Source organism: Monodon monoceros, unplaced genomic scaffold, assembly GCF_005190385.1.
Source record: "Monodon monoceros isolate NGI ecotype Baffin Bay Population unplaced genomic scaffold, NGI_Narwhal_1 Super_Scaffold_1, whole genome shotgun sequence".
NCBI lineage: Eukaryota > Metazoa > Chordata > Mammalia > Artiodactyla > Monodontidae > Monodon > Monodon monoceros.
The window spans coordinates 61,561,359-61,586,948 of NW_021703765.1; the positions used below are offsets into that span (position 1 = coordinate 61,561,359).

At 58.8% G+C, this 25,590-nt stretch overlaps 3 protein-coding genes across 3 annotated transcripts; all 3 read left to right on the top strand.

The window, feature by feature from the left end:
- The first annotated feature begins 525 nt into the window (after nucleotides 1–525).
- CCDC116 (coiled-coil domain containing 116) lies at nucleotides 526–3,182 on the top strand. The gene is made up of 3 exons (XM_029230472.1): nucleotides 526–641; nucleotides 1,479–2,042; nucleotides 2,158–3,182. Exons 1-3 carry the CDS (start codon nucleotides 570–572, stop codon nucleotides 3,157–3,159), a joined length of 1,638 nt encoding a protein of 545 aa, XP_029086305.1. The 5' UTR covers nucleotides 526–569; the 3' UTR covers nucleotides 3,160–3,182.
- Nucleotides 3,183–9,388: 6,206 nt separating this feature from the next.
- Nucleotides 9,389–11,362, top strand: SDF2L1 (stromal cell derived factor 2 like 1). Its single transcript, XM_029227548.1, has 3 exons — nucleotides 9,389–9,643; nucleotides 9,941–10,137; nucleotides 10,954–11,362. Exons 1-3 carry the CDS (start codon nucleotides 9,457–9,459, stop codon nucleotides 11,233–11,235), a joined length of 666 nt encoding a protein of 221 aa, XP_029083381.1. The 5' UTR covers nucleotides 9,389–9,456; the 3' UTR covers nucleotides 11,236–11,362.
- Nucleotides 11,363–17,831: 6,469 nt separating this feature from the next.
- On the top strand, nucleotides 17,832–24,513 carry LOC114900551. Its single transcript, XM_029231747.1, has 7 exons — nucleotides 17,832–17,898; nucleotides 18,100–18,288; nucleotides 18,509–18,632; nucleotides 20,010–20,209; nucleotides 20,753–20,823; nucleotides 21,095–21,199; nucleotides 23,974–24,513. The coding sequence occupies exons 2-7, from the start codon at nucleotides 18,127–18,129 to the stop codon at nucleotides 24,146–24,148; spliced, it is 837 nt and encodes a 278-aa protein (XP_029087580.1). The 5' UTR covers nucleotides 17,832–17,898; nucleotides 18,100–18,126; the 3' UTR covers nucleotides 24,149–24,513.
- Nucleotides 24,514–25,590: the final 1,077 nt, after the last annotated feature.

Genomic DNA, 25,590 nt, shown 5'->3' on the forward strand with positions numbered 1-25,590 from the left:
GCGTGGGCCCCGCCCCAACTATTGTGCCGCGGGAGCGGGCGGCGAACGGCGAACGGCGAACGGCGAACGGCGAACGGCGAACGGCGCGGCGCGAGCCAATCAGGACGCGGCATGCAAGTAAGCAGGCCCGCCAGCGGCCCAGAGCGGCGCGGACGCCAAGATCCCAGCGCGGATCGCACTGGAGCGTGTGCCCAGCGGGTGCGGACTTGGTGAGCGGGTCTCCCGGGGCCAGGGCACCAGGGCCAGGAGGACGGAGGGCGGACCCACTGGGCCCAGAGATGGACGGAGACTGCATGCGCACTCCCTCGGGGGCCCCAACCCCGACGACTCTGGACACGGACGGTGCTGAGACGCCCACGGGGCTCCGAGCAGAAGACCGGCCGGACATGTGAAGGACGTGGGGTGCGGGGAGCTAGGGACCAGCGGCCCACGGACGGAGGGAGACGCAGACCCACGGAGGGCTGGGGGCACCCTCACACCATCTCCCCGACCGGTTCAGAGAGGAATCTGCGGCTGCATCGCGGAACCAACGAGAGAGGAAGAGGGCAGTGGGCCCGGCTACCTGCACCATGACCAGCTGTCGCCACCATTCGGGATACTTGGCGGACGACGAGACTGGCCACACCACCTACGTGGCCCGGGTAAGTGTGCCCAGCAGGGCCCAACTCTGAGCCTCCAACATGTTCCTCACCAGTTCTGGCGCCCGAGATCACAGCCCCCTTTCTCACTTCCTACTGATGTCCTCTCTGGACCTCTTAGTGACCTTTTGCCTTGACCACTCCTAGTTACCCCTGCTGGGCCCTAACTAGTCACCTCGGTCTCCGTCTCATTCCCTGTGTCCCCTGATCTCGGATTGGGAGGGGCATGGTGGACTAGAACCCCAGAGTGGGAGCATAGAGTCTACTCGGGGCCTACGGCTCGAGGGGCAGAAGCAGCCATGGGGCGCACAGGGCTCAGGACCACAGGTAGTCTGTACAGACCAGCAGTGGGGACGGGGCTTAAGGGGTTTTGTGATTCACGTCCTGGGTGAGGGCAGAAGTGGGCTTTCAGACTCCCCAGCCAGGTCTTGGGTATGTGAAATGTACATGTCAGGGAGCCTTCAGGGCAACCCTGAACAGATCCCCACTTTACAAGAGAGGAAGTTGGACCTCAAGAGGGGCCTTCATGCCCACAGTCACATGGCCTGAAGCTGGCAGAGCCAGGGTCCAAATCCAGGGCTGCCTGGCTCCAAAACCTAGTTCCTGGGACTTCCCTAGTCCAGTTGTTAAGACTCCATGCTTCCACTGCAGGGGGCACGGGTTCAATCCCTGGTTGGGGAACTAAGATCCTGCATGCTGCGTGGCACGGCCAAAAAAAAAGGAAAAACAGTTTCTTCCACTGCCCACTTCCTACCCAGTTCCTGGTGCCCTAGAAGGACCCCAGGGGACCCCTCCCCCCATGGGGCATCACTGCCCACTGTGATATGCCTGTCTGCTCAGGTCCAGCCACCTAAGAAGTCACTGTTCCCGGAAATGGGGCAAGCCTGCAAGCTGGGCCACACACCACACCCCACTTCGACGCACGGCCCCTTAGGCAGTTCAGGGCTCCGCAGCCACCGCCGAAATCCCAAGGGCCCTCGACCCTTTAGGAGCTTCCTGGATTTCCTTGTCGAGGGTCAGGTGCTGGACAGCCTGCAGACGGTGGTGGAGGAGGCAACTGAGCTCATGGCCACCGTAACGACAGAGGCTGGGGTGCCGCTGGTGGAGGTGGAGGACCCGATGGAGGTGCCAAGGGGTGGGCGTCAGGCGCGGGCCTGGCCCATCCTCAGTACCGTGCACCAGCACTGCACCCGGCCGAGCCTCTGCATGGGGCGCCCCAACAATTACCCGTCCTGCTCCAGCTCCATGTCCGACTCCCACAGCAGCTTCACGGCCAACTGGCCGGGCTCCCATAGCTGGGACAGCGACCTGGGTGCCCGCAGTTTAGGTGCACTGCCACCCATGAAGGACAAACTCCTGCTGGAGAAGAACCTCAAACGGCTGCTGCAGCTGGAGAACAGAGGGGTGAGGTCTGGGGCTGCAGCCCAGGTGGGGCGGGGGTGGACCCCAGCCCAGAGCTCAGGGCCAGGCCTGGCTTGGCTGCCCCTGGATGCCTCTGAGAGTCCTCCTCTCTCTGCAGAAAGGCCAGGGGCAGTCCTGCCCCCACGGGGACTCCTTGCCATGGGACTCACTGGGCAGCCAGACCAGCAGCCAGTGGACCCTAGAGCAGCCCCTGTCCTGGTTCTCAGGCCTGCTGGGCTCAAGCTCAGGCACGCCCAAAGCGTCGGAGCTGGGACCAGCAGAGCGGGAGCTGATCTTCCTCAAGCCAGAGCTGAACAAGAAGATGAAGTCCTTGCTGAGCCAGCCAGGGTCCTTTGACCTGCCTGGCTACTGTGCGCTCCGAGAGCCCCATCGGACCCTGGACTTCCTGGCTGAGCACCACCTGTTCCCCGCCCTGCAGGACGTGGTCAGCCAGGCTGTGGACAAGCTCAGTGGTGCCTGCCACAGAGACGGCTGCCCTCTCTTCCCGTCAGAATGGGAGCCCTCCCCAGAGTCCAGCTCCAAGCTGGCCACACCCACTGATGGGGAGGAGCCCTACGATTTGCTGCCCACCACAACCTCCAGCCCCAGGATGGAGCACAGAAAGAGCATCAAGTACAGGGGACGCGGCAAGTCCAAGGAAGGTGGCTCCCCGGTGTCTAGCACCCAAGTGGCCACCAGGTTCTGCCTTGAGGTGACACCCACAGAAGAGCCCAAGGTCCCTTCACCCCACCCCAGGCAGGAGGGGCTTGACCAGGACCCCAAAGTACAGAGACTACCCATGCCCACTTCTGGGCCCCTGAGCTCCAGCCAGAGGGCCCAGCCCTGGTGGAACCTGCACCTTACCCTGCCTGCCACCGGGATTGTGGTGAAAGTGCCCTCACGACAGACCCATGTCACCACCCCGGTCTCAGCTCCGCTGGCCTCCTCCCTCCCATCCTCCTCCCACTGCCTCCCCAGGTTCTCACCCCACACCTCCGTGGTAAGGGGCTTCTTGCCATCTCCTGCTGTGCCGTATCCGGAGGTGACCTCCTCAAGGTTGGGTCCAGGGTTCTTAGGGGCGGGTTTGCACTGGAAGGGCTCCTACCGCCACCGCTCCTAGCGGCCACTGTCACTAGCAGGTGCCCAGGGTCCAGGTCTCTTGCCCTGCCCTTGTGAAAACCACCTGGGTAGGGGATGAGCTGATGAGGGGACCAGGAATCCTGGCCTAGCTACTACCACATGTTGTCAAAGATGAATAAAGGCTATTTTTTATTCTGGGTACTTTTTTAACGTTTGCATGTGAATCTCAGAGGCCCTCCCATGTGAGGAGGGTCCTGTCCCTCGTGGACAGTGGTCTGAGCCCAGAGTAGGGCCCTGTGTCTGCGGTCTAGCCCCCTCTGGTCCTGCTGCCCAGGATAGGACTCTCCAGTGTGTCTGCCCCTCCGAGAGGGAGTTGCTTGGGAAGGGTGCGGAGAGGACTTGGTGGCTTAACCCTGGCGGCTCCCCAGTGTGGCCCCTGACCCTGCTTTCACTCATCAAGGCCCAGGCATGCTTCCCTCCTCTGAACCCTGGCCTGGGCGAGGGTTGTGCAGGCTCCCTTTTGGCTGATACAGTGACTGATGTCTCTGGCCTTGTCCCAGGCCTGACTGGTGTGGCTGGCATGATAACAGGGTGGTAAGTAGGCGGTGGGCCAGCACGCAGGACCCCAGCTCAGCTTTCCATCGGGCCAGCAGAGCAGATGTGGTGAGGCCGCACCCTGAGTGGACTGAGCGCGGCGCCGCGTGGGTGACGCGGAGGATGCTCTGGGGAGGAGGGCACCCAGGGTGGCAGGCAGAAGTGGATGACGTGTCTCCCTTTCCCTCCCTGCTGCCACACAGAGCCCCAGTTACAAGTTCACCAAGAAGAAGACGCTGCCCTCCATCCTGTCCAAGTCCACCACCATGTCCCGCCTCTCCAACCCCTGGCACGAGGAGCTCGTTGACTACCTGAAGGGCCAGGCCGTGTCCTTGCTTGCCTGCAAGTACAGGTTTGAGAAGAACCTCACTGGGCAGTTGGGCTTCATCTCCTTCCCCATCACCGAGGCACTCCTGGACCTCTTCCTGGGCTTCAGGAAGTTGAAGGGCTCGCGCATCCGTCTGTCCTCCACAATCGACTGGAGCTGCCTGCTGCGCAGGCTGGAGGAGGCCGAGTTTAGCCAGCGGTCACCCCAGCGGGCATCCCGGCCCCCTTCCCGGCACACCTCCCAGCACAGCACCCCCCAGCACAGCATGCGGACACCCACCACTCTGTCCGAGCTGGCCGCCAGGACCCACAGGGTCCAGGACAAGCCCACAGGGTCCTGCCTCAACATGAGGTCCCGGGGCCCCCGGCTGCTTGCCTCACAGGAGCGCCCGGCAGCCGCGAAGCAGGAGCCCGCCAGACCACCAGAGCCTAAGCTGTTCCTGTCCCCCGCCAACACCAGCGTGGCCTCCCATCAGTCCGACCAGACAATGGACATGGAGGACCACCAGAGCATTGAGGAGGAGGAGGAGGACAAGGAGGAGGATGGAGAGGAGGAGGAAGAGGACGAGAATGACTTTGGAGATGAGGGCGAACCCCAGAGCTCCCTGGAGCCTCAAGAGGAGGCCGTGGTCAGTGCCACGGCGGCAGGCTCAGGTGTGGGCCATGGTGACTGCCCATGGGGCCCCTGAAGTGCACCGAGTGCTCCATGCCCCACTCCTTCCGCCCCAGCGGCCACTGCCCTCGCAGCCATCCCACCCTGAGCAGAGGTCAGAGCAGCTGGTGCCCACGAGGAGCTCTGCTGAGCCTCTCAGGGGAGCCAACGGGAGAAATAAAGCTTGTGTTGATGGAACACGGTTTTCCTGTCAGAGATCTCAGCCATCCTTCTGACCACCTGCCCCCAGGGAGCATCTCTGGAGAGCTGGGCCAGGCCTCCACGGCAGCTGCCGGTGCCCTGAGACCTGTGACCTCCTGGGCTCTGCTGCTGGCTCTTCTGCACTCCAGTCTGCACCTTCCTGCCTCTTCAAGCCTCTTAGGACTCATGGTCCCCACCCTCACAGCCCCTGTGCATCATACTCCCACTTCCCTAGGGCTCCTCCTCTGCCAGGGCGTATCCTCCCTCTCCTGATGCTCCCACCACTACCTGTCTTCCTAATTTTTTTTGTTGTTGTACGCATGCCTCTCACTGTTGTGGCCTCTCCCATTGCGGAACACAGGCTCCGGATGCGCAGGCTCAGAGGCCATGGCTCACGGGCCCAGCCGCTCCGCGGCATGTGGGATCCTCCCGGACTGGGGCACGAACCCGTGTCCCCTGCATTGGCAGGCGGACTCTCAACCACTGCGCCACCAGGGAAGCCCCTGTCTTCCTAATTTGTATTTCTCAGCTCGTGCTCCTGAGGTCACGCAGGGGCTGCTGGTAGGTCAAGCCATGGATTGGCTGACCCAGCTGGCTGTGTGACTATCCCTTCCGCAGAGGCCCTGGGCAAGGCAGCTCTCTCTCTTGAAGGGTCTGTGGGCTCGGCTGGTGCTGTGCTCAGAGGATCTCACGTCCAAGGTTCTCCTGGAGCTTCTGGCCATCCGGTGCCCCCAGCTCCTCCCCTCTGCCTTCCTCAGGCAGCCTGTTTGTTCCCCTTCAGGCATCTTCACCCAGGGAGCAGCTCCACCCCTACCCCCACCCTGCCCCTATGGTGGAGAGAAGATGCTTAGCCTCGCTGAGCAGGCCGCCATTTCGGGGAGGCTGGTGGATCTCTCATGCCTCCCCTGGAGCCCGCCAGGTGCGCAGAGGCCAGACCTGCTTGGCTCGGCCCGACCATGCTCAGTGGCCCACAGGTGAGGACACAGCAACTATAGAGCTTCCTCTGGAACCAGGCAGGGAGGACCCCGCGATTCGGGGAGGAGGACCTGCTCCTCTGACTGGCAGAGGGGCCAGGGTCCTAGGTGGGGAGTCAGGAACCCATTTTCCCACAGAGCTGTTGTGACAAGGATCCTTCAAAGCACATGCTTGGTGCTGACGCCTATCCTCCGAGGCCACCACTGCCACCACCGCCGCCATGTGAGGCCACAACAGCTGCTTTGTACATTACTGCCATATCACCTGGCCACCGTTGATTGGCCCTACTGGTGCATCCAATACCCTCTGGCTTCCAGGTCCTGCTGCCCAGTCTTCAAGGGAGAAGAGTGTATGCCCCCACCCCAGCCTCAGAGGCACACATCTAGGCCCTGGGGTGGGAGCAGCCCCTTTGGGCACCACTGGCACATGATGCTAGAGACCGCTCCCCTTAGCTCCTGTTTCAGGCATCTGTTGCCATGTAACAAACCAAGATTTAAGTGGCTTCAAACAAAATCATCATCTGTAATGATTCTGAGGGGGTTCTACGGGCTCAGCTGGCAGTGGTATAGCCAGAGCGGCTGGGGTGGGAGTGCTGCTTTCGGCTGGGGACTGGGCTGAGGCTAGGACATCCCTCGTGGACCCTCCCCTTACATCATCTGTCTCCCCGTTGCCCCTGGCCATTCAAGGGTCTGTCTGGGCAGGGGCTGGCTTCCTAGAGGGAGGAAGCAAGAACCACCAGTGAGTGCTCTGGCAGCCTGTGCTCAGAAGTCCCCAAACAGCACTTCTGTAGCATTCTTGTGGTCAAAGCCAATTACGATGCGTGCCCAGATCCAAGCGGAGGGGGAAGGGACTCCACGACTTGGGAGAGGAGCAGGTTGTGCTCACAGGGGTGGGAGGCATTGTTAGCAGATGTATTTGGAGACTAACACCTCTCCATCCTCCTTGGCTGACTGCACCTTGAGCAGTGCCTGGAACTGAGTTGAGTCAATCACGTCCCCTCTTGAGAATCTGAACCTGGAGACAAACTGTGGTATCCAGGTGGAGGGCCCCGAGCATCTGCCCATGAGGTGAGCAGGAAAAAGGAACAGCTAGGAGAAGCCATGAGGCTCCAGAGACTCAGGGAGAGCCGTGTTGGCTTCCCGACTCCAGCCCTGGGGTCTCTGCTGCTCTTGGAACCCTTTCTTTGCCTGTCAGGGAGATTACTCGCTGTGTCCTTACCATTGTCTGCTCCCAGTGCAATGGGAAGCTGTTGGCAGCTTTCAGCAGGCACCTGGCATGATCCGATTTATACTTTTTTTTTTAAGTTTTTATTGAATTTGTTACAATATTGCTTCTGTTTTACGTTTTGGTTTTTTGGCCCCAAGGCATGTGGGATCTTAGCTCCCTGACCAGGGATCAAACCTGCACCCCCTGCATTGGAAGGCAAAGTCTTAATCACTGGACCACGAGGGAAGTGCCTTGATTTATGCTTTTTAAGACAGAAATCACTTTCCTGGGTGGAGAATGTCTTGGAGGGGCCCGAGTAGCAGGGAAATTTTCTAGGAGGGGTGGTCGATATCTGAAGGGGAGATGGAGTGGCTTGGCTTAGGGTGGTGACGGGGGACGCAGGAGAGATGCCTTCCAATCTGTTTTGGAGTCAGAGCCATCAAGACATGCTGGGGTAGATGTGAGGAGTGTGGTAAAGAGAGGAATCAAAGATGAATCCCATGTTTGGGGCTTGAACAACTTGTAAATGGAGGTGCTGTTCCTGAGACTTGGAAGCCTGGGGGAGGAGCAGTGTGAGGGAGATCGGGGAGTCCTGCTTGGGGCATATTAGGTTCGAGATGCTTGTTGGTGTGTCCGAGAAGACACACCCAGATTGTACTCTAGCCCTCAAGGGCAGGGTCTACCAAATCCAGGGCAGACTGTAAGCATTTTTTTAACAGACACACATTTATTTATTTATTTTTGGCTGCATTAGGTCTTCATTGCTGCACGTGGGCTTTCTCTAGTTGTGTCGAGGGGGAGCTACTCTTCGTTGCGTTGCGCGGGCTTCTCATTGCGGTGGCTTCTCTTGTTGCAGAGCATGGGCTCTAGGTGCACGGCCTTCAGTAGTTGTGGCATGTGGGCTCAGTAATTGTGGCTCGTGGGCTCTAGAGCGCAGGCTCAGCAGTTGTGGTGCACTGGACTTACTTAGTTGCTCCTCAGCATGTGGGATCTTCCCAGACCAGGGCTTGATCCCGTGTTCCCTGCGTTGGCAGGCGGATTCTTAACCACTGCGCCACCAGGGAAGTTACCGTAAGCATATTAGACACTCTAAGCACTGAAAAGATCAAGACACCTTGACCCATATAGAATTCAAAATAAAGACAATGTTAAACATGAAAACCAGGACTTCCCTGACTGTCCAGTGGTTAAGACTGTGCTTCCACTGCAGGGGGCCTGGGTTCTATCCCTGGTCAGGGAACTAAGATCCCACAAGCCCCATGGCCCCAGGGGTGGGGGTAGGGAGACATGAAAACCAAAAAATAACCCATTGCTGTAATTAAAATGGCTCTACGCTGGATTTTCTGAATGCAAAATTCTGGATGATTTAATTAAACACGAATTTTTCTCCCTGCTTTGCTGGTGCACCAAGTGCACGGGTGGTCAGCCTATTGAGTAACATATCCCAGAGCCGGTTCCTGGGCTGGGCTGAACTGATGGGTCTGGAGTGAATTCAGTGTAAGAATGTTCCACGAATGAATAAATAAACAGTGGTTTAAGTTTCCCCCCTTATACCGACTGAGCTGACAGCCCTCTGAGAAGGCAGTGAGTCCCAAGCCTGGGACACACAGTCACCCAGGCTTGGTTCCCAGTCGCTTGGTCTCGCAGGGCTCCAGGTTCCCAAGACAGCTCTGGGGCTTTCTGGTAACCACCTGCCACTACCCTCTACATCACAGCTCCCTGCTGCCCTCTGCTGCCCAGTGGCCTAGGGACCATGAGAAGCCCTGGAAGGGGTCAATGAGTGGCTCAGGGAATTCAGAAACCCCAGGGTCCAGGGACTGAGGTGACTCAATGTCAGAGAGTGGGCAATGACCGAGCAACTGGGGGATTAGTTAATCCCGGGGTCCAGGGACTGAAGGACCGGGTGACTGAGTATCTGAGATGCCGCCACTTGTGACCACATAATCTAGTGGTCGAGCAACCTCAAGACCCTGCAGCTGCGGGCCCAGGGTCCGAGGGAGAGACCATGATTGAGGGCTCGGGGGTCTAGGATCAAGGGGCTTCGTGAACTGGCGAACCGAGTGTCCCGGGACCTGGCGGTCGCTGGACGGTCGCCCTCGCCTCTGTTCACACTCCCTCCGCTCGACGCTGCCCTGGCCTACTCATTAGTGAGTCCTCGGAAGCGTGGACCAATCAAAACACTCCTCGTGTCTCCAGTCCCCTCCCAGCCGCCGCTCTGGAAAGCTATGGGCGGGTCCTTTCCACGCGGACCCAATGGAAGTGCAGGCGGAGCGCCGTGCGGGCTGGCGATTGGCTGCCGTGGCGGGCCCTGTCAGAGCCGGATTGGCCGGCGGCGGAGACGGAAGCGACCAGGGCCCGAGTTGCCGGAGCCCGGCCGGGGCGATGTGGAGCGCGGGCCGCGGCCGAGCTGCCGGCCCGGCGCTGCTGGGGCTGCTGCTGGCGATCTCGGTCCCGGGCAGCTGTGCCGTCAAGGCCGGCGCGGGGGTCGTGACCTGCGGGTCGGTGCTGAAGCTGCTCAACACGCAGCACCGGGTGCGGCTGCACTCGCACGACATCAAATACGGATCCGGTGCGCGGGCCGGGGCTGGGGTCTGACGTCGGGGTTCTGCGGACCAGGGGGCTGGGGGTCATCAGGGGCTGGTGTAGTTGGGGGCCGAGGGCCACAGGCCGGCGGTTCGAGGGGGTCTTCGGGATGCCGTTCGGAGCTGCGGGCCAAGGGACTTGGAGTGCGGCCGGAGGCGGGCGGGGGCTGGGGGAGCCGTTGGATCCCAGGGTTGAGGTTGTCCGGGAAAGCTGATGGTGTCCGGGTCGAGGGTCGGAGTTCCCGCGTTGACAGCGACCCCGGGGGTGGGATGTCGCCCCCCAGGCAGCGGCCAGCAGTCGGTGACCGGCGTGGAGGCGTCTGACGACGCCAACAGCTACTGGCGGATCCGCGGCGGCTCCGAGGGCGGGTGTCCGCGCGGGTCCCCGGTGCGCTGCGGGCAGGCTGTGCGGCTGACGCACGTGCTCACCGGCAAGAACCTGCACACGCACCATTTCCCGTCGCCGCTGTCCCACAACCAGGTGAGCCCCTGGCGTGTGTGCGAGGGGCCCGGCATCTGCTCGTAGTCCCAGCTTCCTGGGTGAAACGGGAATTACAAGTCAGAAGTGTCTGCCGAGCGCCCCCTCGGGGGATACAGAGGTGACTACGCCAGGGTCCTGTCCCCTGGAGCCCGCAGCCCAGCGGGGACACAAACAGGAAGAGCTGTCCGTCTGGATAGCTCCACTCCTGGGGGCGAGTTGGACACAGGAGGGGGATCCGCATGGCCGTTGGGGTGGGGAATGGGAACCCCGCGGGGAGGAGGAACTGGGGCTGGGCCTGGAAGGATGAGTAGGAGTCCGCCAGGCCGCAGAGAGGAGAAGGGCATCTTTCCAAGCCTGGGGAAGAGCCTGTGAGCGGAGTTCATTGGAACTGGGTGGGAGGTGGTACTGGAACAGAGGGTGCTTTGGGGAGGTTATCAGAAGGAAAGGACGATATAATAGAACCTTGGCTGTCAGCCTGAAGGGTAGACTTGATGCTGAGTGAGGGTCAGAGGGGTTAGGACAGGAGAAACCCAGAGGAGGAAGGAGGGGGATGACTTGGTTCTGTGGGGGCCACTGGTCACCGTCCAGGAAGATGAGGTGGGGTGTGCGTGTATTTGAAGAGCTGGTGTTGGGGGGGCCCTTCTGGATGGTGGGGGGGGGGGTGTCCCAGTTTGCAGCTGTGGAAGCTGAGGCTCAGAGAGGTGCAGGGAAGGACCTGGGTGTGAGTGCAGCTGCCAGGCAATTGCCCATGGGGGACTCAGTGTGCCCTTTGTCACGTGTGACCACTGTCCTCCCACACCACCACCGCCCCCACAGGAGGTGAGCGCCTTTGGGGAGGACGGCGAGGGTGATGACCTGGACCTGTGGACGGTACGCTGCTCGGGGCAGCACTGGGAGCGGGAGGCCGCCGTGCGCTTCCAGCACGTGGGCACTTCCGTGTTCCTGTCGGTCACCGGTGAGCAGTACGGGAGCCCCATCCGGGGGCAGCTCGAGGTGCACGGCATGCCCAGCGCCAACACCCACAATAGGTGGAAGGCCATGGAAGGCATCTTCATCAAGCCCAGCGTGGAGGCCTCTGCAGGCCACGATGAACTCTGAGTGCTGTGGACCTGCGGGTGGAGGGCAGCAGGGTGGGTCATCTGCAGGGCCACTCTTGGGGGAGACTTTGAGTTTGTAGGGGTTCTCAAGTGCCTTTATGATTAAAGAATATTGGCCTGTGGTTGCATTTTGCTGTGAGCCTGGGGGCGACCAGGAGCTGCCAGCTGGCCCAGGTCAGCATCTCTTCCTCAGTGCAAATCCTCTGTCCCACAGATGGCAGCTTAACCCATCCAAACCTCTCTGATGCTCTTCCGTGCACTCCCAACACTGCCCAGGGCCATCACAGCTCCCTCTCCACCCTCAGATGGTCCAATGGCCCCAGTGACCCCTGTTCCCCAGCCCCTGAGCTTCATGAACCTTCCTGCTGAGGGCTGGGGCCTCAGCGAGGTAGCAGGGGCCCCACTCCCTACCAGCTGGGATGGGCCCAAGCTCTCCAGTCCCTCATCCCTTGAGGTGCACCCCCTCCTCCTGGCACCCCTCCACTGGCAGTTGTGACAGTCTGGACACTTGCCTTTGACCAAGCACTAGGTCAGGACTCTGCTCATCTGCTGGAAATTCGCATCGCAGGATCCCTCTCGGTGCAGATGGCACCCCACACACCCAGCCAGCCCAGACGTGTGGCATCTCACGCCCCACTAACCTTCCAAAGTCCGGAGGCCCTAACAAAACTTCAAAAGATATTGCAAGGGAAGGTAACCACAGAGAACTGCCAGCTGCAGACATCTGAGAAGGCTTCCTGGAAGAAGAGGCACCATTTGAGCCGGCAAAGCATTGCAATTTAAAGAAAGGAGAAATAAATAGGCGGGCCCTGATAAAGGAAGGTAATAGCTATTTTGCTGGTGCGTGGGTGACCTCTAGAGGTTATGGCGGAGATTACAGTCAGAGAGGCTTGGGCAGCTGCCACTTTCCTGCAGGAGAATGAAAGAGCCGAAGGAGAGGCTGGGGGTGGCAACTGGTTGGAAGGGTCTTAGAGGAGGGTGAGCAGAGCACCTTACTTCTGAGAAATCAATTGACCTTAGGGGGTGGGAGAAAAGCTCTAGCCAATTGTGAGACCTGAGGGGAGGAGGGTCATAATTAGGCCCTTTACGCCCCTGCCCCCTCCCCCATGAGGCCCTGCTCTGCTCAAACCTCTTGAGCATCGTCTACAAGTCTCCACTTCTCTCCCATCACTCACCTGACCTGAGACAGGAGTGCAAGCAGATGGTTGGGAAGTGATCCCAGAAAACACTGGGGCAGAGGAGTGGGGCTCAGAGGAGCAGGCAAGGCAGCTGGTGAAGGTTGCATTACTGAGCAAGTCACCCCTGTGGGCAACTAGGGCTTCATCCCACCAGGGAGCACTGGGTCCCCATGTAGAACATGCATCAAAGTTGTCCCAACCGGGCTTCCCTGGTGGCGCAGTGGTTGAGAGTCCGCCTGCCGATGCAGGGGACATGAGTTCGTGCCCCGGTCCGGGAAGATCCCACATGCCGCGGAGGGGCTGGGCCCGTGAGCCATGGCCGCTGAGCCTGCGCGTCTGGAGCCTGTGCTCCGCAACGGGAGAGGCTACAACAGTGTGAGGCCCGCGTACCGCAAAAAAAAAGTTGTCCCAACCAAGGGGCAAGAAAGTGGGGGTACTTATCCAACCAGCATATCTTCTCTCATTGGCTGAGGGCTGCTGGGCAGGTGGGAGGATTACTCTGCAGCACTTCCCACTTGCCCTGTATTCTACAGCCAGAATGAAGACCTTAGGCAGAGCCGCAGGTGCCAGCAGGGAACATCCTTTTGGTAGAGGTGAGTGCCAAGGGGGTGTAGGCGGGGCACCAAAAGTGTGGCGCACACTGCAAATGTAAGGGGCATTCCTCTGATCCACCCCTGGCCCCTCTGGGCTGTAAGAGCCCACTTCTGCCTCTGTTACCTCCCTACCACCACACATACAAAAGTGAGGAGTGTTAATTAAGAGCAGACTCCAACAGTACACAGCATGTAAAAATCCTTGGGAAATCAAGGCCAAAGCTGTGGGAGCAGGTGAGAGGGCTGCAGGCAGAATGCAGTACAAGACCAAAAATTAAAACCGCAGCAGCAGCCGAGCTCTCATTTATTGAAAACTAAGTGCCAGGCACTGGGCCAACGATTTACAGAGCATCTCATTTGCTCCTGGCAACAACCCTATGAAGCATCGCACGTTCAACTGTCATCTTAATTTTGCAGAGGGGGCAACCGAGGTTGCTAAAGATTCAAACCCAGCTCTGCCTGCCTCCAAAACATTTGCTCTCAGCCACCGGACTGAGAGAATAAAAGAGGAGGGGGCCCAGATGCACAGTAGCCTAAGCACCACCCGCTCCAACACACACTGTAGCTTTATGAGGGCCAGGCGGGCCGCGTACATCCTTCCGGGTCATCAGCTCTGCGAAAGCATTTAATGAATGCTTATCCACAGTCACGCAGGGACCCAAGCGACGCCCCCTTCCCCGTGCCTCCCACAGATCCACAAGCCTCCAGGGGCTCCAAGACCGGGTCCCGCAGCCCAGGCCCACCCTTGGGCTTCAGAAAAATCTCATTTGGGTCAAGTCGGGCGATGCGGTGGGGTTTGGGTGGGGAGGTGGCTACCCCAGCCAGGAAGCCCACCGCAGCCGAACATGCCATCGGAGAGGCACAGGGAGCAATTTCAGTTTGCAAAACGGGGCGGCCTGCGGCCCGGTTGGTGCAGGCTTGACCGCGGGTCCGGACATTTTCCTCCAGTCGTAGCCCCCTCCCCAGCGGGCTTGGCCGCGCGGCCGGCGCCCCCGACTGGGCTACCAAGAGCGCTCGCCCGCGCGGCGAGAAAACTCACCGAGACTAGAGCTGCGAAAAGGCGGGCAAAGTTCCCTTTGATAAGTTATGAATGGGGAGAAAGTGTTTGTAGAACTCATTGTTAAAACTGCGGAGCCTCAGCCTCTGCCCGTGCCGGGCCAATCCGGGCCCGCAGGCTATTTTGAAATCTCTCCGGCCTCAGCCAATGGGCGTGCAGAAGGCGAAGACCCCGCCGGCGCCGGCCAATGAGCGCGGCGCTATGCTAAGGAGCCGGGGGCTGGGCCGCCGCCTGTCAGCGAGTTAAAGATGGAGCCGGCGGCGGGAGGGCGCCACGAGGTGCGGGGTGGTCCTGGGGGGCAGCGCGGGCTGACGGCCGCCGGGACCTGTCCCCGCAACCTCCCGAGTCCTGCCCCGGCCCGGTACGGAAAGGGCGCCCCGCCGCGTGAGTAGCTGGGTCCGAGGTGGGGGCGCGGGCAGGGCGGCCCTACCCGGCGGGCGGTGTGGAGGGGCGCAGCCCAAACCCCGGGCGCCCCCTCCGGGCAGGGGACCTCAGAGGGGCGGGAAGCCCCCATTCCTCTTCTCCACTCTGGGCCGACGGGCAGGGAATCTGTTGGGACAGAATGCGGAGCCCAACTTGGGGGCCAAGAGCCAGAGGCCAAGGATGGGGGCCTGAGCCAGCAGGGGCGCGTCGGCCCGGAGTGGGACTACCCTTCTTCTCCCGGAGCCTCAGGCCGTGGGAGGGCGCAGGGTCGTCGGGCTATATGCACTCCCGCCCCAGGCACGAGTGGGTTTCGGACCGCGTTGAAGCGCGGGCCCCTCTCCTTTGTGTGTGCGCCCTTTCCCGGGAGCGCTCCCGCTCAGGGTGTGGAGCTGCCCCTCAGTCTGGGGTCGCAACCCCACGGCAATCTGGAGGGTGCTGGGGAGGGTCCGGCCCCTCTGGGGTCCTGAGGACTGCAAGGACCGCAGCCCCGCTGAAATCCCCTCCCCGCCCTGCTGTCTAGGAATGGGGCCCTAGCCCCACCCACCTACGGTTGGGCTTCCCGCTCTGCGTGTATTGGGGGTGATGGGGCTCCCCCCTGCTGGCCGCAGGTGCTCTGACGAGGTTGCACTACTGTGCTTTGAGGAGCAGTGCAATGATATTGTCAAAGCATCTGGGACTAGCCTTGGGGACCCCTTCCCCCACACTGCTACTTTCCCTCCCCAGGCCTGGCCCCTGGACCTGCAGGCCCTCCCCTCCCCCTTGCCCAGCTCCTATCCCTTCTCCATGGAAACTTGAGATCCTGGCCAGGCCTGGGCCTCTGGGGTCAGAGGGCACCCTTTCCCCAGGCAGAGGCCCCGCCCCAGGCCCCAGTGGGCCTGCATTCCAGGTCTCGGATCCCCACCTACCACTGGGAGAGGCACTGGCAGGCCTGCCTGACACTCTTTCCCTGTTGCACTACTGTGGGCCACTGGGAAGCAGTGCAATGATGAAAGGGCATCAGTCAGGCCCAGCCCACCACCCACAGTGCCTGGGAGGTGGGGGGGAGTCTTGCTGCCTCACTCCACTAACCAGCAGTAAGGCGCAGGTGCGGAGCTGGTCTGGACTCTCCATCGGAGGATCAGGTGAGGGCAGAGCTGGGAGGTCCTCCGCCAACCTGTCCATCTGGGTCATGGCTGGACAGGGGGAAGGGGCAGAGGCCTCCGACTCAGAAAAGCTATGGTTTGAAGAGGATCTTTACAACCAGCTCCCAGGTAAGCCTGTGGGCTTGAGGTTTGGTCAGGGCCCTGTGGAGAAAGAGGCCCATTGCTTTGCACGGAGGGTTTGCCCGGGCCTGGCTCAGAGCCAGCTCAACAACCTTGACTCCGTGGAGGTGCCCTGGGCCCAGCCTTCCTGGAAGGCCTGGGGAGGGCCAAGCTCTGGAGAGAATGTTCTCCTGGGTTCTCAGCAGGAGCAGCACTAGCTGGGCGGACAGTGGACTCGGGATACAAAGCCTGCAGCTCACGTCCTCCAACCATGCCCACTTGTTCTCTTACAGGGACATGTGCTGCCCTGAGCCTGCAGGAGAGACTGTGAGGTGCCTGGCATGCCCACCCTCACAGCTGGAATCGGGGGGAGTGGAGCCCAACTACCAAGAAGCCTGGCCCCAGGCGTGCTTGCAGGGTCACCTTCAGCATCAGGACCAGACACAAAAGATTTTGATGTGCCCAGTGACAGCCACTCAAGCCTGTCTACTTGAGAGGAGGCCCAGGTCTCCGGATGGGCATTTGGGAGTACCCCTCACCAATGGTTGAGCACAGAGGGACCCTGGCTTCACCCCCACCCTGGGCGTAGGAGCCCTGGCATCCCGGGGAGGATGAGGGGAAATGACACATGCTCCCCTGTCTCCTAGGCCTGACCCCTTGGGGTTCCTCCATCCCAAGGTCACCGGACTTAGGCCCATGGCTGGAGGTGGCCACCTCTTGCTCTCGTGCAGATTATGTACCCATTGGCCAAAGACCCCCATGCAGCTGTCTCCTGCCCTTGCTGGGAGAGGCTTGTGAACTCAGGGCACTGCTCAAATGTCCCCTCCTATGGGAAGCCTTCCCTGGGCTCCAAGACATCCAATGTTCCTCCACCAGAGCATGTTAGATCACATTTTTCTCCCTGTGGCTGAAGCCCTCTTTAAACGGGGAGCCCCTGAAGGCAGGGAGCATGTAGTTTGGCAGTACCTGGCACAATACACTTTAAAAATCCAAATAAACAGAAAAAGTGTAAAGTATTATAAGCATAACATGATGGGGGTGTTAATCAGGGGTCTGCCTGACCTCTCAGAGGATGCTTGTCCTGTTTTTAAAAAGGCACCTACTATGTATTTTAAAGTCAAATCTGATTTTGTAAGTCATATGGGCCCCGCCTCACATCGGGGGCCACCTGCCCGGGGCAGGTGGCAGAATGGTGGCAGAGATTTGGATGCAGGTGTATCTGAGTCTGCCTGCACCTGTAGGTGAGATGCACAGGCCATACCTTCTCCCTCCTTGGTTGTGTCCATCTTTTTTTTTTTTTTTTTTTGGTTGTGTCCATCTTGATCTGTGACATCAAAGCAAGAGGAAGTGAATGCCACCTCTTGTGTTGGGGAGAGCTGGGGCTGGCCGTTTGGTGGTAGGAAGTGAAAAAATCTCAGGTGCACTCCATGGATCACAGGGCTGATGGAGAGGGGGCTGGGTTAGGAGGGGACCTGAACTAAGCAGTCCAGGGCACACCCCCTCATCAGCAGCGGGGGTGGATGGTGGGGTCGGCCACTGACCAAGTAGGAGAGGGAAAAGAGAAGCAGATTTCTGGGTGGGAGGGAAGAAGCTGCATGCCTATTCGGATGTGCTGAGCGTGAGATGCCCAGGAAACGTCTCCTGGGGACACTTAGATGTGGGTCTGTAACTCAAGGGACTTGGGGTTAAAGTCAGTTCTGGGTTGGGACTAAGAAGTGGGTAAGATGTCCAAGAAGGTATGGTAAAGACAGGACCCTCATGAGGAGAGGAGACAGGATAGAAGCGGGAGAGGAAGTCAGAAGAGCGTGAAAAGTCCGGGGCTAGAGGAGTTGGAGGCAGAAAGAACTCTCGGGGCCTTGTCTACAGACGGTGAGGGGGAGGGGAGCAGCCAGGATGGGAGGTACTGGAGTCCGGCCAGGGGCCGAGCGCCTTAAAGAAGTTGGCTTGGCCACGGGCGGGACCCCGGGGTATGGGCCTCCGCCAGGGGTAGCTGCGTCCCGCCGTCCGCCCCGTCGAAGCGTAAAGGCGCATGCGCAGAGCGGCGGGCATTGTCACGTGCGGCCGTCTCGCGCGGATTGGCCCGCGGTCTCCCGAGACTGGCCCGAGCTGTCCGTGCGGCGGCGCGGGCGGAGAGATCCTGCGTAGGCGCGGCGCGGCGGAAAGGGGACAACGGTGCGTCCCCGGGCCTGGCCCTCTGGGGCCGACCCCTCCTCTCCCTGACCTGGGCGGGAAGGTGGGCGCGCCCGGACCCTGGTGGCCCCGCCTGGATAGTGACCCGAGCTCTGGCCCTCGGGGGGGTCTCCCTCCTCCCCTCCTGGGGCCGGTGGCGTGGGCGCGTCCGGGGCCCCGCCCCGATGGCCGCTCCGCCCACAGGCAGCCGGGCAGCCGAAGCCCTCGAGAATGGAGGTTCTGGACGAGTTCGACAGCGAGTTCCCGCAGAGTGTGACCTTATGCCAGCTCATCCCCGAGGAGGACTTCGAGAGGCAAGCGGCGACCTACACTGAGAGCGCGCTGCACCTCTTCCTTAGCCTCGACCGCAACCCGGCGCTGGATGAGAGGGTGGTGCGCAAGGGCAAGCAGGCGGAGTGCGAGCGGTGTGGGCTCCTGTCCTTCCTCTGGGTGCGGGCCCGGGAGGGCGGGGCTCCGGGGTTCCGAGGTGGGGGCGGGGGCGCCGGTGTCCGCCCTGCTTGAGCTGTTGGGAGGGTTCTTTCAGGAGGCGGCCCCGGCTGGGCGGCTCACGCGTCCGGCTTCCTCCTCCCTTCCTCTCCCGCTGTCGTCGCAGGCCAAGGTCTCGTGTGCCGTCCAGGGGGAGCTGAACTGTTGCAACAGCATGGGCGCCCTGGAGATGCACCAGCGCCTGGAGCAGCTCAAGAGGCGCATCCACCGCGTGCACTTATACTCCCAGGGTGAGGCTCCATCCGCGCTGGGCTCGAGCGGCCTGGTTGACCTGACTCACACCTCCCTGGTGGTCCACAGAAGGCTATCTACGCTTGGTCTGTCAATCAGGACTCGGCGAGGCCCGCACACTGTTTGGGAGGCAAATTCGTGTACACTCCGGGCCCCGGGAGAGTGAAATGACAGGTGACCTCATTAGTGGCCACACAGGGTGGCAGGTGGGCATTCTGGCCTCGTCTTTTGAAGTTCCTTTTGACGCGGGATGCCCTCACCTTTCCCCGATGCTATGGACTAAAGAACTGTGTTGTCCTTTGGGGGACCCACTCGATGGGTTTGTATCTGTTGTCTGGGTCCACTGGTGTGTTTGCTTTTCCGCCTCTGCCTGTTATTTCTTGGATAGTCGTTCTAAAGCCTTGATGAGGTTTGGATTTGGTCCTTGGGAGTGTCCGTGTTCAGGGATGGATGGTGGTGTTGGGCTTCTTTGTCTCACTTCACATCGGGGGGCCCAGCTCACCTGGGGGTTGGGGTCCCACAGCACCGTTTCATCCAACAGCTGGACCCACAGCATGTGTAACTCTTACCGCGGTCTCCCAAGATGCTGGTGTGGTGTTATTTATCCCTGTTTTACAGAAGAGGAAATGGAGGCCCGGGGAGGTTGTCCGGCATGTGTAGGCCACACAGGTGTGGTGGAGCTGGACTGAGACTCAGGGCTGGTGCTCAGCCTCCAGCCAGTGCTCCCTGGCAGTGCTTATCTCACTCTAGATGAGCCGTCTGAGAGGCTGCAGGAGGGGCTTGTTACCTCCTACTTTGCTGGTGGGACCCAGCTTTGAACAGTAGAAAGACCCAGACTCATCAGAACAGGAGAGAGGAGGTGCAGGCCCTAGGTTCCTCCCCAAGCCCACCTCTGCAAGACTTCTTCCCCATGCACCCTTTGCGCACCCCCAGGATGACCCGGGGCTGCGGGTATTCGGTGGGCTCACTGTCTGGGGACTGGACAACCCACTGGGGTGCTGGCAGACTCCAGGGCTTTGTGCCATGCCTGGGAGGGTGGGTGGCAGGCCAACCTGCTCGGGCCAAGCCCAGTCCTCCTTGGTGGTGACACTCCATCACTTCCTGTGAAATTCTGTCCTGGAAGGCAGACAGCCTGGCGTGGCCCCTGCATGGGCCTTGTATAGTTCGAGCTTCCCACTCCACTCGTAAGATAGAGACAAAAGTACCATTTCCCTGTGGGGTGGTTTTGGGGCCAGTGAGGTGGTGTGTGTTCGTGCCTGTCAGTAGTGGTGCCCTTTGTGGTCCTGCCTCCCTCCTTGTTGGAGGGCCTGTGTTTGGCGCCCCCCCCAACCTGTTCGGGCCTTGGGATAGGTGATCACCGACACCTTCTGTCCCAGATGCCAAGAAGAAGAGAAGCAAGCCAAAACCGAAGAAACCAGAACCCATCCTCTTGTGGGACCGGTCGACCTCCCCGTGCCTGCCACCAACCCTGCTGCCACTGCCTGCCACCACCATGGCCTCCATGGTGGCCCCATCAACCTCTGTCTACACTCTGCCCAGGGTCTTTGGCCCCTTCCCTCCACTAACCAGCACATCGGTCAGTGGCCCTGGGAGGGGCAGCCTCTAACCCCCTGCTCAGAAGCACCCCAGCGATGCCCGGGCCCACAGCAGTGGTTCCCAGAACTTCCTCTGCAGGCAGCAGTAGATAGATGAAAGGGGGCTGCTCTGCTCGCAGAGTTGGGCTGGGGGAGGCACAGGGCTCCGCCTGCCTGGCCTCAGTGCACTCAGCGCAATCCCGGGGCTTCCAGGGGACGCCTGAAGCCTGCCTCTCCCCGTGGGTGTCATTCTCCAGGCCACCCTCTAAGTGCCTCTGCAGTGCCCTTCCGACTCGCCTACCCTTCCTAACTCCCGCTTATCCGTCACCTGTCCCCCAGGCGGGGCTGGGATCTCCTCTGTTGGCTCCCAGCCCGCACGCCGGGCCCCATCCCCCTAACACCAAGCTCCAGGTGGCACCGAGGATGAGCCTGATGTGTTTGCTGATTGACTGGAAGGCACATCGTTCTCATAGTTCTTGGAGAAGGTGTTTCTCTTCACGATGAGGATCCCACCCTTGTCCTAAAGTTTCTTTTGTTTGCTGAAGATGGAGCAATTGGAAGTTTCGAGGTCTGAAGCAAAATTGAACTGGACCGGCCTGTCATCGAACCCGAAGAGGTGGGAGGATTTATCCCGGGCCCGAGGCAAATGAGACAGGAGGGTTTGGGGGAGCCTGCTGTGTGCCAGCTGGGCTGTGATTCCCTCCCCTCTCGTAGTGGATCCATCCCGCAGTCCTGAGTGGTCCTTCCCCTCTTGGTCCTGGGGAGGAGTTGGGGCTCAGAGATCTGCCTGTGTACGGAGCCCCCGTGCCCGCCGAGGCTGGGGAGGCACCCCCTGCCCCGGAGGAGCCCAGAGCTGAGTGTGTCCCCTGCCCCGCCCTGTCTTGCAGCCGCGTAGTCGATCTGACCCCCTTGGTCCTCAATCCTGGAGGCTTCCACTTCTCGTACTTGGCCAGGAACAATGCGCACAAGCTCCACTGCCCTGGCTTCCCCTGGTAAGTGTGCCCCCGAACCATCTGGCCTCAGAGCAGCGTGCATGAGGGCTGGAAGGATAGTCAGTGTGATGGTCGCTCCCACTTCCAGGATGGACCCTAATGTCGTCAGGCGTGCTGGAAAGTTGCTCCCCCTTCCTAGTGTTTGTGCTGGTGGGAAACCAGAAACAAACAGCCCAGAGGCCAACAGAAGGGAACGATTCAGTCAGCTGTGGGCAGCCCCGTGCTTTATCTACATGTGTGTTTTGCAAAGCAGGGATTTACTGAATATGGGTTTTTTTTTTGTTTGTTTGTTTTATTGCGATACGCAGGCCTCTCACTGTTGCGGCCTCTCCCGTTGCGGAGCACAGGCTCCGGATGCACAGGCTCAGCAGCCATGGCTCACGGGCCCAGCCGGTCCGCGGCATGTGGGATCTTCCCAGACTGGGGCACGAACCCGTGTCCCCTGTATCAGCAGGTGGACTCTCAACCACTGCGCCACCAGGGAAGCCCCTGAATATGGGTTTTTTATTACTGTTTTTGTCAAGTATTTCCCACGTCATTGAGTGTTTAGATTGGCTGCTTCATTGCATCAGATGACTTTTTTTTTTAAACAGCTTTATTGAGGTATTATTCACATGGTATAATTCACCCATTTAACATATACAGTTCCTGGGATTTCCTTGGCAGTCCAGTGCTTAGGACTCCGTGCTTCCACTGCAGGGGGCCGAGGTTCCATCCCTGATTGGGGAACTAAGATCCCACAAGCTGCACGGTGTGGCCAAAAATGATTAAATAAATATATAAATAAATAAATAAACACACAATTCTATGGTCTTTGGTATATTCACAGTTATGAATGCATCACCACAATTAATTTTAGCACACTTTCCTCACCCCAGAAACCCATAGCCCTCACTCTTCCACTCGCCCCTCTTCAGCACTTTCTGTCTCTATAGATTCGCTTGTTCTGGACGTTTGCTATAAATGGTATTGTAAGATATGTGGTCTTTGTATCTGGCTCCTTTCAGTTGGTTAATGTTTTTGCAGTTCATCCATGTTGTAGCAGTACTCATTCTTTTTAAAATTTTCAAATAGATTTCATTTTTTAGAGTAGTTTAGGGTTTACAGTAAAACTGAGCTGAAAGTACAGAGAGTTCCATATCCCTCTGCCCTCCCCACACAGCCTCCCCCGCGATCAACATCTGCCAGAGAGTGGGACCTTTAATACAAACTATGACCCACATTGACGTGTCATTATGTAAAGTCCGTGGTTCACATTAGGGTCACTCCTGGTGACGTACATCTTATGGTTTTGGACAAATGTATAATGACATGTGTCCACTATTACAGTGTTGTATGGAATAGTTTCCCTGCCCCGAAAGTCCTCTGCCTATTTGGCCCTCCCTCTGTCTCAGCCCTAGGCAGCCACTAACCTACTTTCTGTCGCTATAGGTTTGTCAGTTCTGGACATTTTATATAAATGAAACCATACCATAAATTGGTCAGCTTCCTTGGCCGTGTGACAGACGTCCAGCATGTGCGGTACCCTCACTCAGCGTGTGTGTGTGCATGCGTGTGTGTCTATGCGTGTGGTGGGTGGGCATAAATATGTTATCTCCCACTTCCAGAGAAAACGGGTGAAGGTCAACATGCCCTTCTTGCACCTGCTGCGCGGCTTGTGGGGTCTTAGTTCCCTGACCAGGGATTGAGCCTGGGCCCTTGGCAGTGAGATGTGGGGTCCTAACCACTGGACCGCCAGGGAATTCCCTGGCATCACTATCTTTATGTGCTAAGCTGTCCCTGAATCTCAAGATGAATTTCCAGAAGTGAAATTACAAGGGAAAGGGTAGGAACAGTTTTCAAAAGCACTACCATTTTTCAGATTCTGAAACAGGATCTAGTTACTGTAGACAGTTTGAAAACTACCCAAAAAAGACACCAATCACTCTCACTCCCAAGGTCAGAAATAACCATTGTTGGCACATATCCCTGTTTCGCTGTAGGTGTTCCCCATGGACACGAGTGTACGTGCACAGGTAGTAGTTTGTCACGTAATCAGGAGCGTCCTGTGAGCAGTTTTGCAGCCAGTTCTGGAACATGTTGCTTCCCTGTCATTAAAAATACCTAGAAATTCACCAGTAATCATAGATGCAGAATACCCACCCCACTGTGTGGACGGAGCATCATTTACTCAACTACCCTTGCTTGTTGAAATATTTCATTAATGGGGACAATTTTTAGCCTCCTGTTATGTATTGCTTTCTGAGTGAGCTGTGCTGTCTTGGCACTATCCCCCAAAATGGGTTATTTTAAATTGTTTTCTAAAAGTTTACAAAAGCATAACATACTCTATGGAAAAAAGGTCACAATATAGAAATGAATACATGAAATATGAGTCCCAATACATTGGTTAATTTTTTAAATCAAATCAGGATCATACTGCACGTACTTTTCAGCTACTTGTTCTTTCCATTACTGTACCATTGGGGTGTCTTTACTTGCTGGGATGTACAGACCAACTTTGTTCCTTAAACAGCTGTGGAATAGTCCACTGCATGCCTGTACCATGGTTTTTTTAGCTGTTCCCTGATGGACGTTTGGATTGTCTCCAGGTTTACACAATCACAAACATTGCTGCAATGAACAGCCTTGAGCAAACATCCATGGGAGGGATTTCCAGCAGCAGTAATGTATCGAGAGCCATCCCACAGCCTGGGTTTTGTCGTGTGTTTCTCTGATGGCCCTGTGTGCCGTGTCCCCCTCATGGACCCATGTCTTGCGTGTTTCCTGAACAGGCCCTCAGCCTGTAGTGGTTCTGCCAGCACCGAGGAGATGCTATCCCCATCTGTGAAGGCCTCCATCTTCACCCCGCCTGTCCTGCTCAAGTTCCAGCCTGTGCCCAGACCCAAAGATGAATCAGAGAATGACCCTGGCAGCGCAGAGTCCACGCCCCACCAGAGGGACCCATAACCTCTTCTGTACAGACCACGGCAGGAGAATGAATAAAGTTCCCCTGGTGGTGCCTTCCTCGTGCCACACTACCCAGGGGCCGTGCAGTCCCACGGACTCTCTGCAACCCCAAGAGGTGGTCAGGGTAGCGCAAGCCTGAGGCTCTTTGGCCTGAGACTGCACACAGTAGGTGGTCAGGTCAGTGAAGTCCCCTCACTTGCACCTAACCTGGGAACTCAGTCCTGTGCACTTTGAAAGAGTGTTGAGTGCGGGGAGTGTGCTGCCCCTCCCTGCAGTAACTCTGTGGCCCCGTTGTGCCTCACTTGACCCCACTGAGTTGCAAGACTACCAGTTTTTGCTACACCTGGCTCCTAAACACAAGGCTTATCTGGGTGCAAGTTTAGAAATCTGGTCTGTTCCCTCCTGGGAGGAAAATGAGCTGGTGTGTCAGTTTCCAATTTGGCACCTCCCTAAAGAGTTCCAAAGAGTTTCAAAGACACGTGACTCTGATTACCTCCCAAGCTGACTTTAGAATCAAACCTGTATGTGAGACATGAGTCCTCACAAAGTGCCCAATGGTGCTGGCCATTAGCAGATGTCGGTTGAGCCCTGTGGATGCCCTGCACCTTGCTTGCAACTGGAGATAATAGACCAAGCAGTTGGGGTCCTGGCCCTTAAGGAGCTTATGTCCCATCCATGTGTGTGTGGTAAGCCAGTACATAGATAAATTAGTACAGGATTACAAATTGTGATAAGTCCTTGAGGGAGCTGAGATCGAGGTGTATGGGGTGACTGGGTGGACAGTGGTACCTTGAGGAAAGTGGACACTAGGGGTAGAAGGGGGTGGAGAATTATGCTTTTACCATACATGTTAAATTTGAGTTCAGTCGGTGCCCAGGTAGAGGTCAGAAGGCAGAAGTGCTGGCCATTTCGTGTTCGGAGACAAGGGATACAGGTGTTTAAAGCCATGAGCCTGGTCTAGGTCACCCAGTGCTTGAGTGTAGAGGGAGGTCCAGGGCTCGGCCGGGGCATACAAACGTGGTGGTCCAGCCGAAGGAAGGGTCAGTCAGAAGAGCCCGAAGGGATCATCAGGGCTTTGGACCTTCAGGCTTCACGGGCACCAGCCCCTGGGCCGCCCAGGAGAGAGGCCTGCAGGCGGTGGGGACCAAATGGGCGGTAAGTGGGCAGGCAGCGAATGTGTACGTCGCTTTGGAGGTTTCGGCCTGGCGGGGAGCAGTGATGGGGCCGAGGCTGGGGGTTCTTGGGGCTCCAGGCCTAAGACCTGAGTATCCAGGGCGGGTTTGGGCGGGAATGGCGTTGAGCCGGGGCCGGTGGGGCGAGGCGGTCCAGCTAGAGGCCCCCAGGAAGACGGGGTTTCGAGGCGGAGGCAGCTCAGCCCCGACGTGGCCGAGCCAACCGCGAGCTCAGCCCAGGGACCCAGGGAGCCGCCTGCGCCAGCCGGC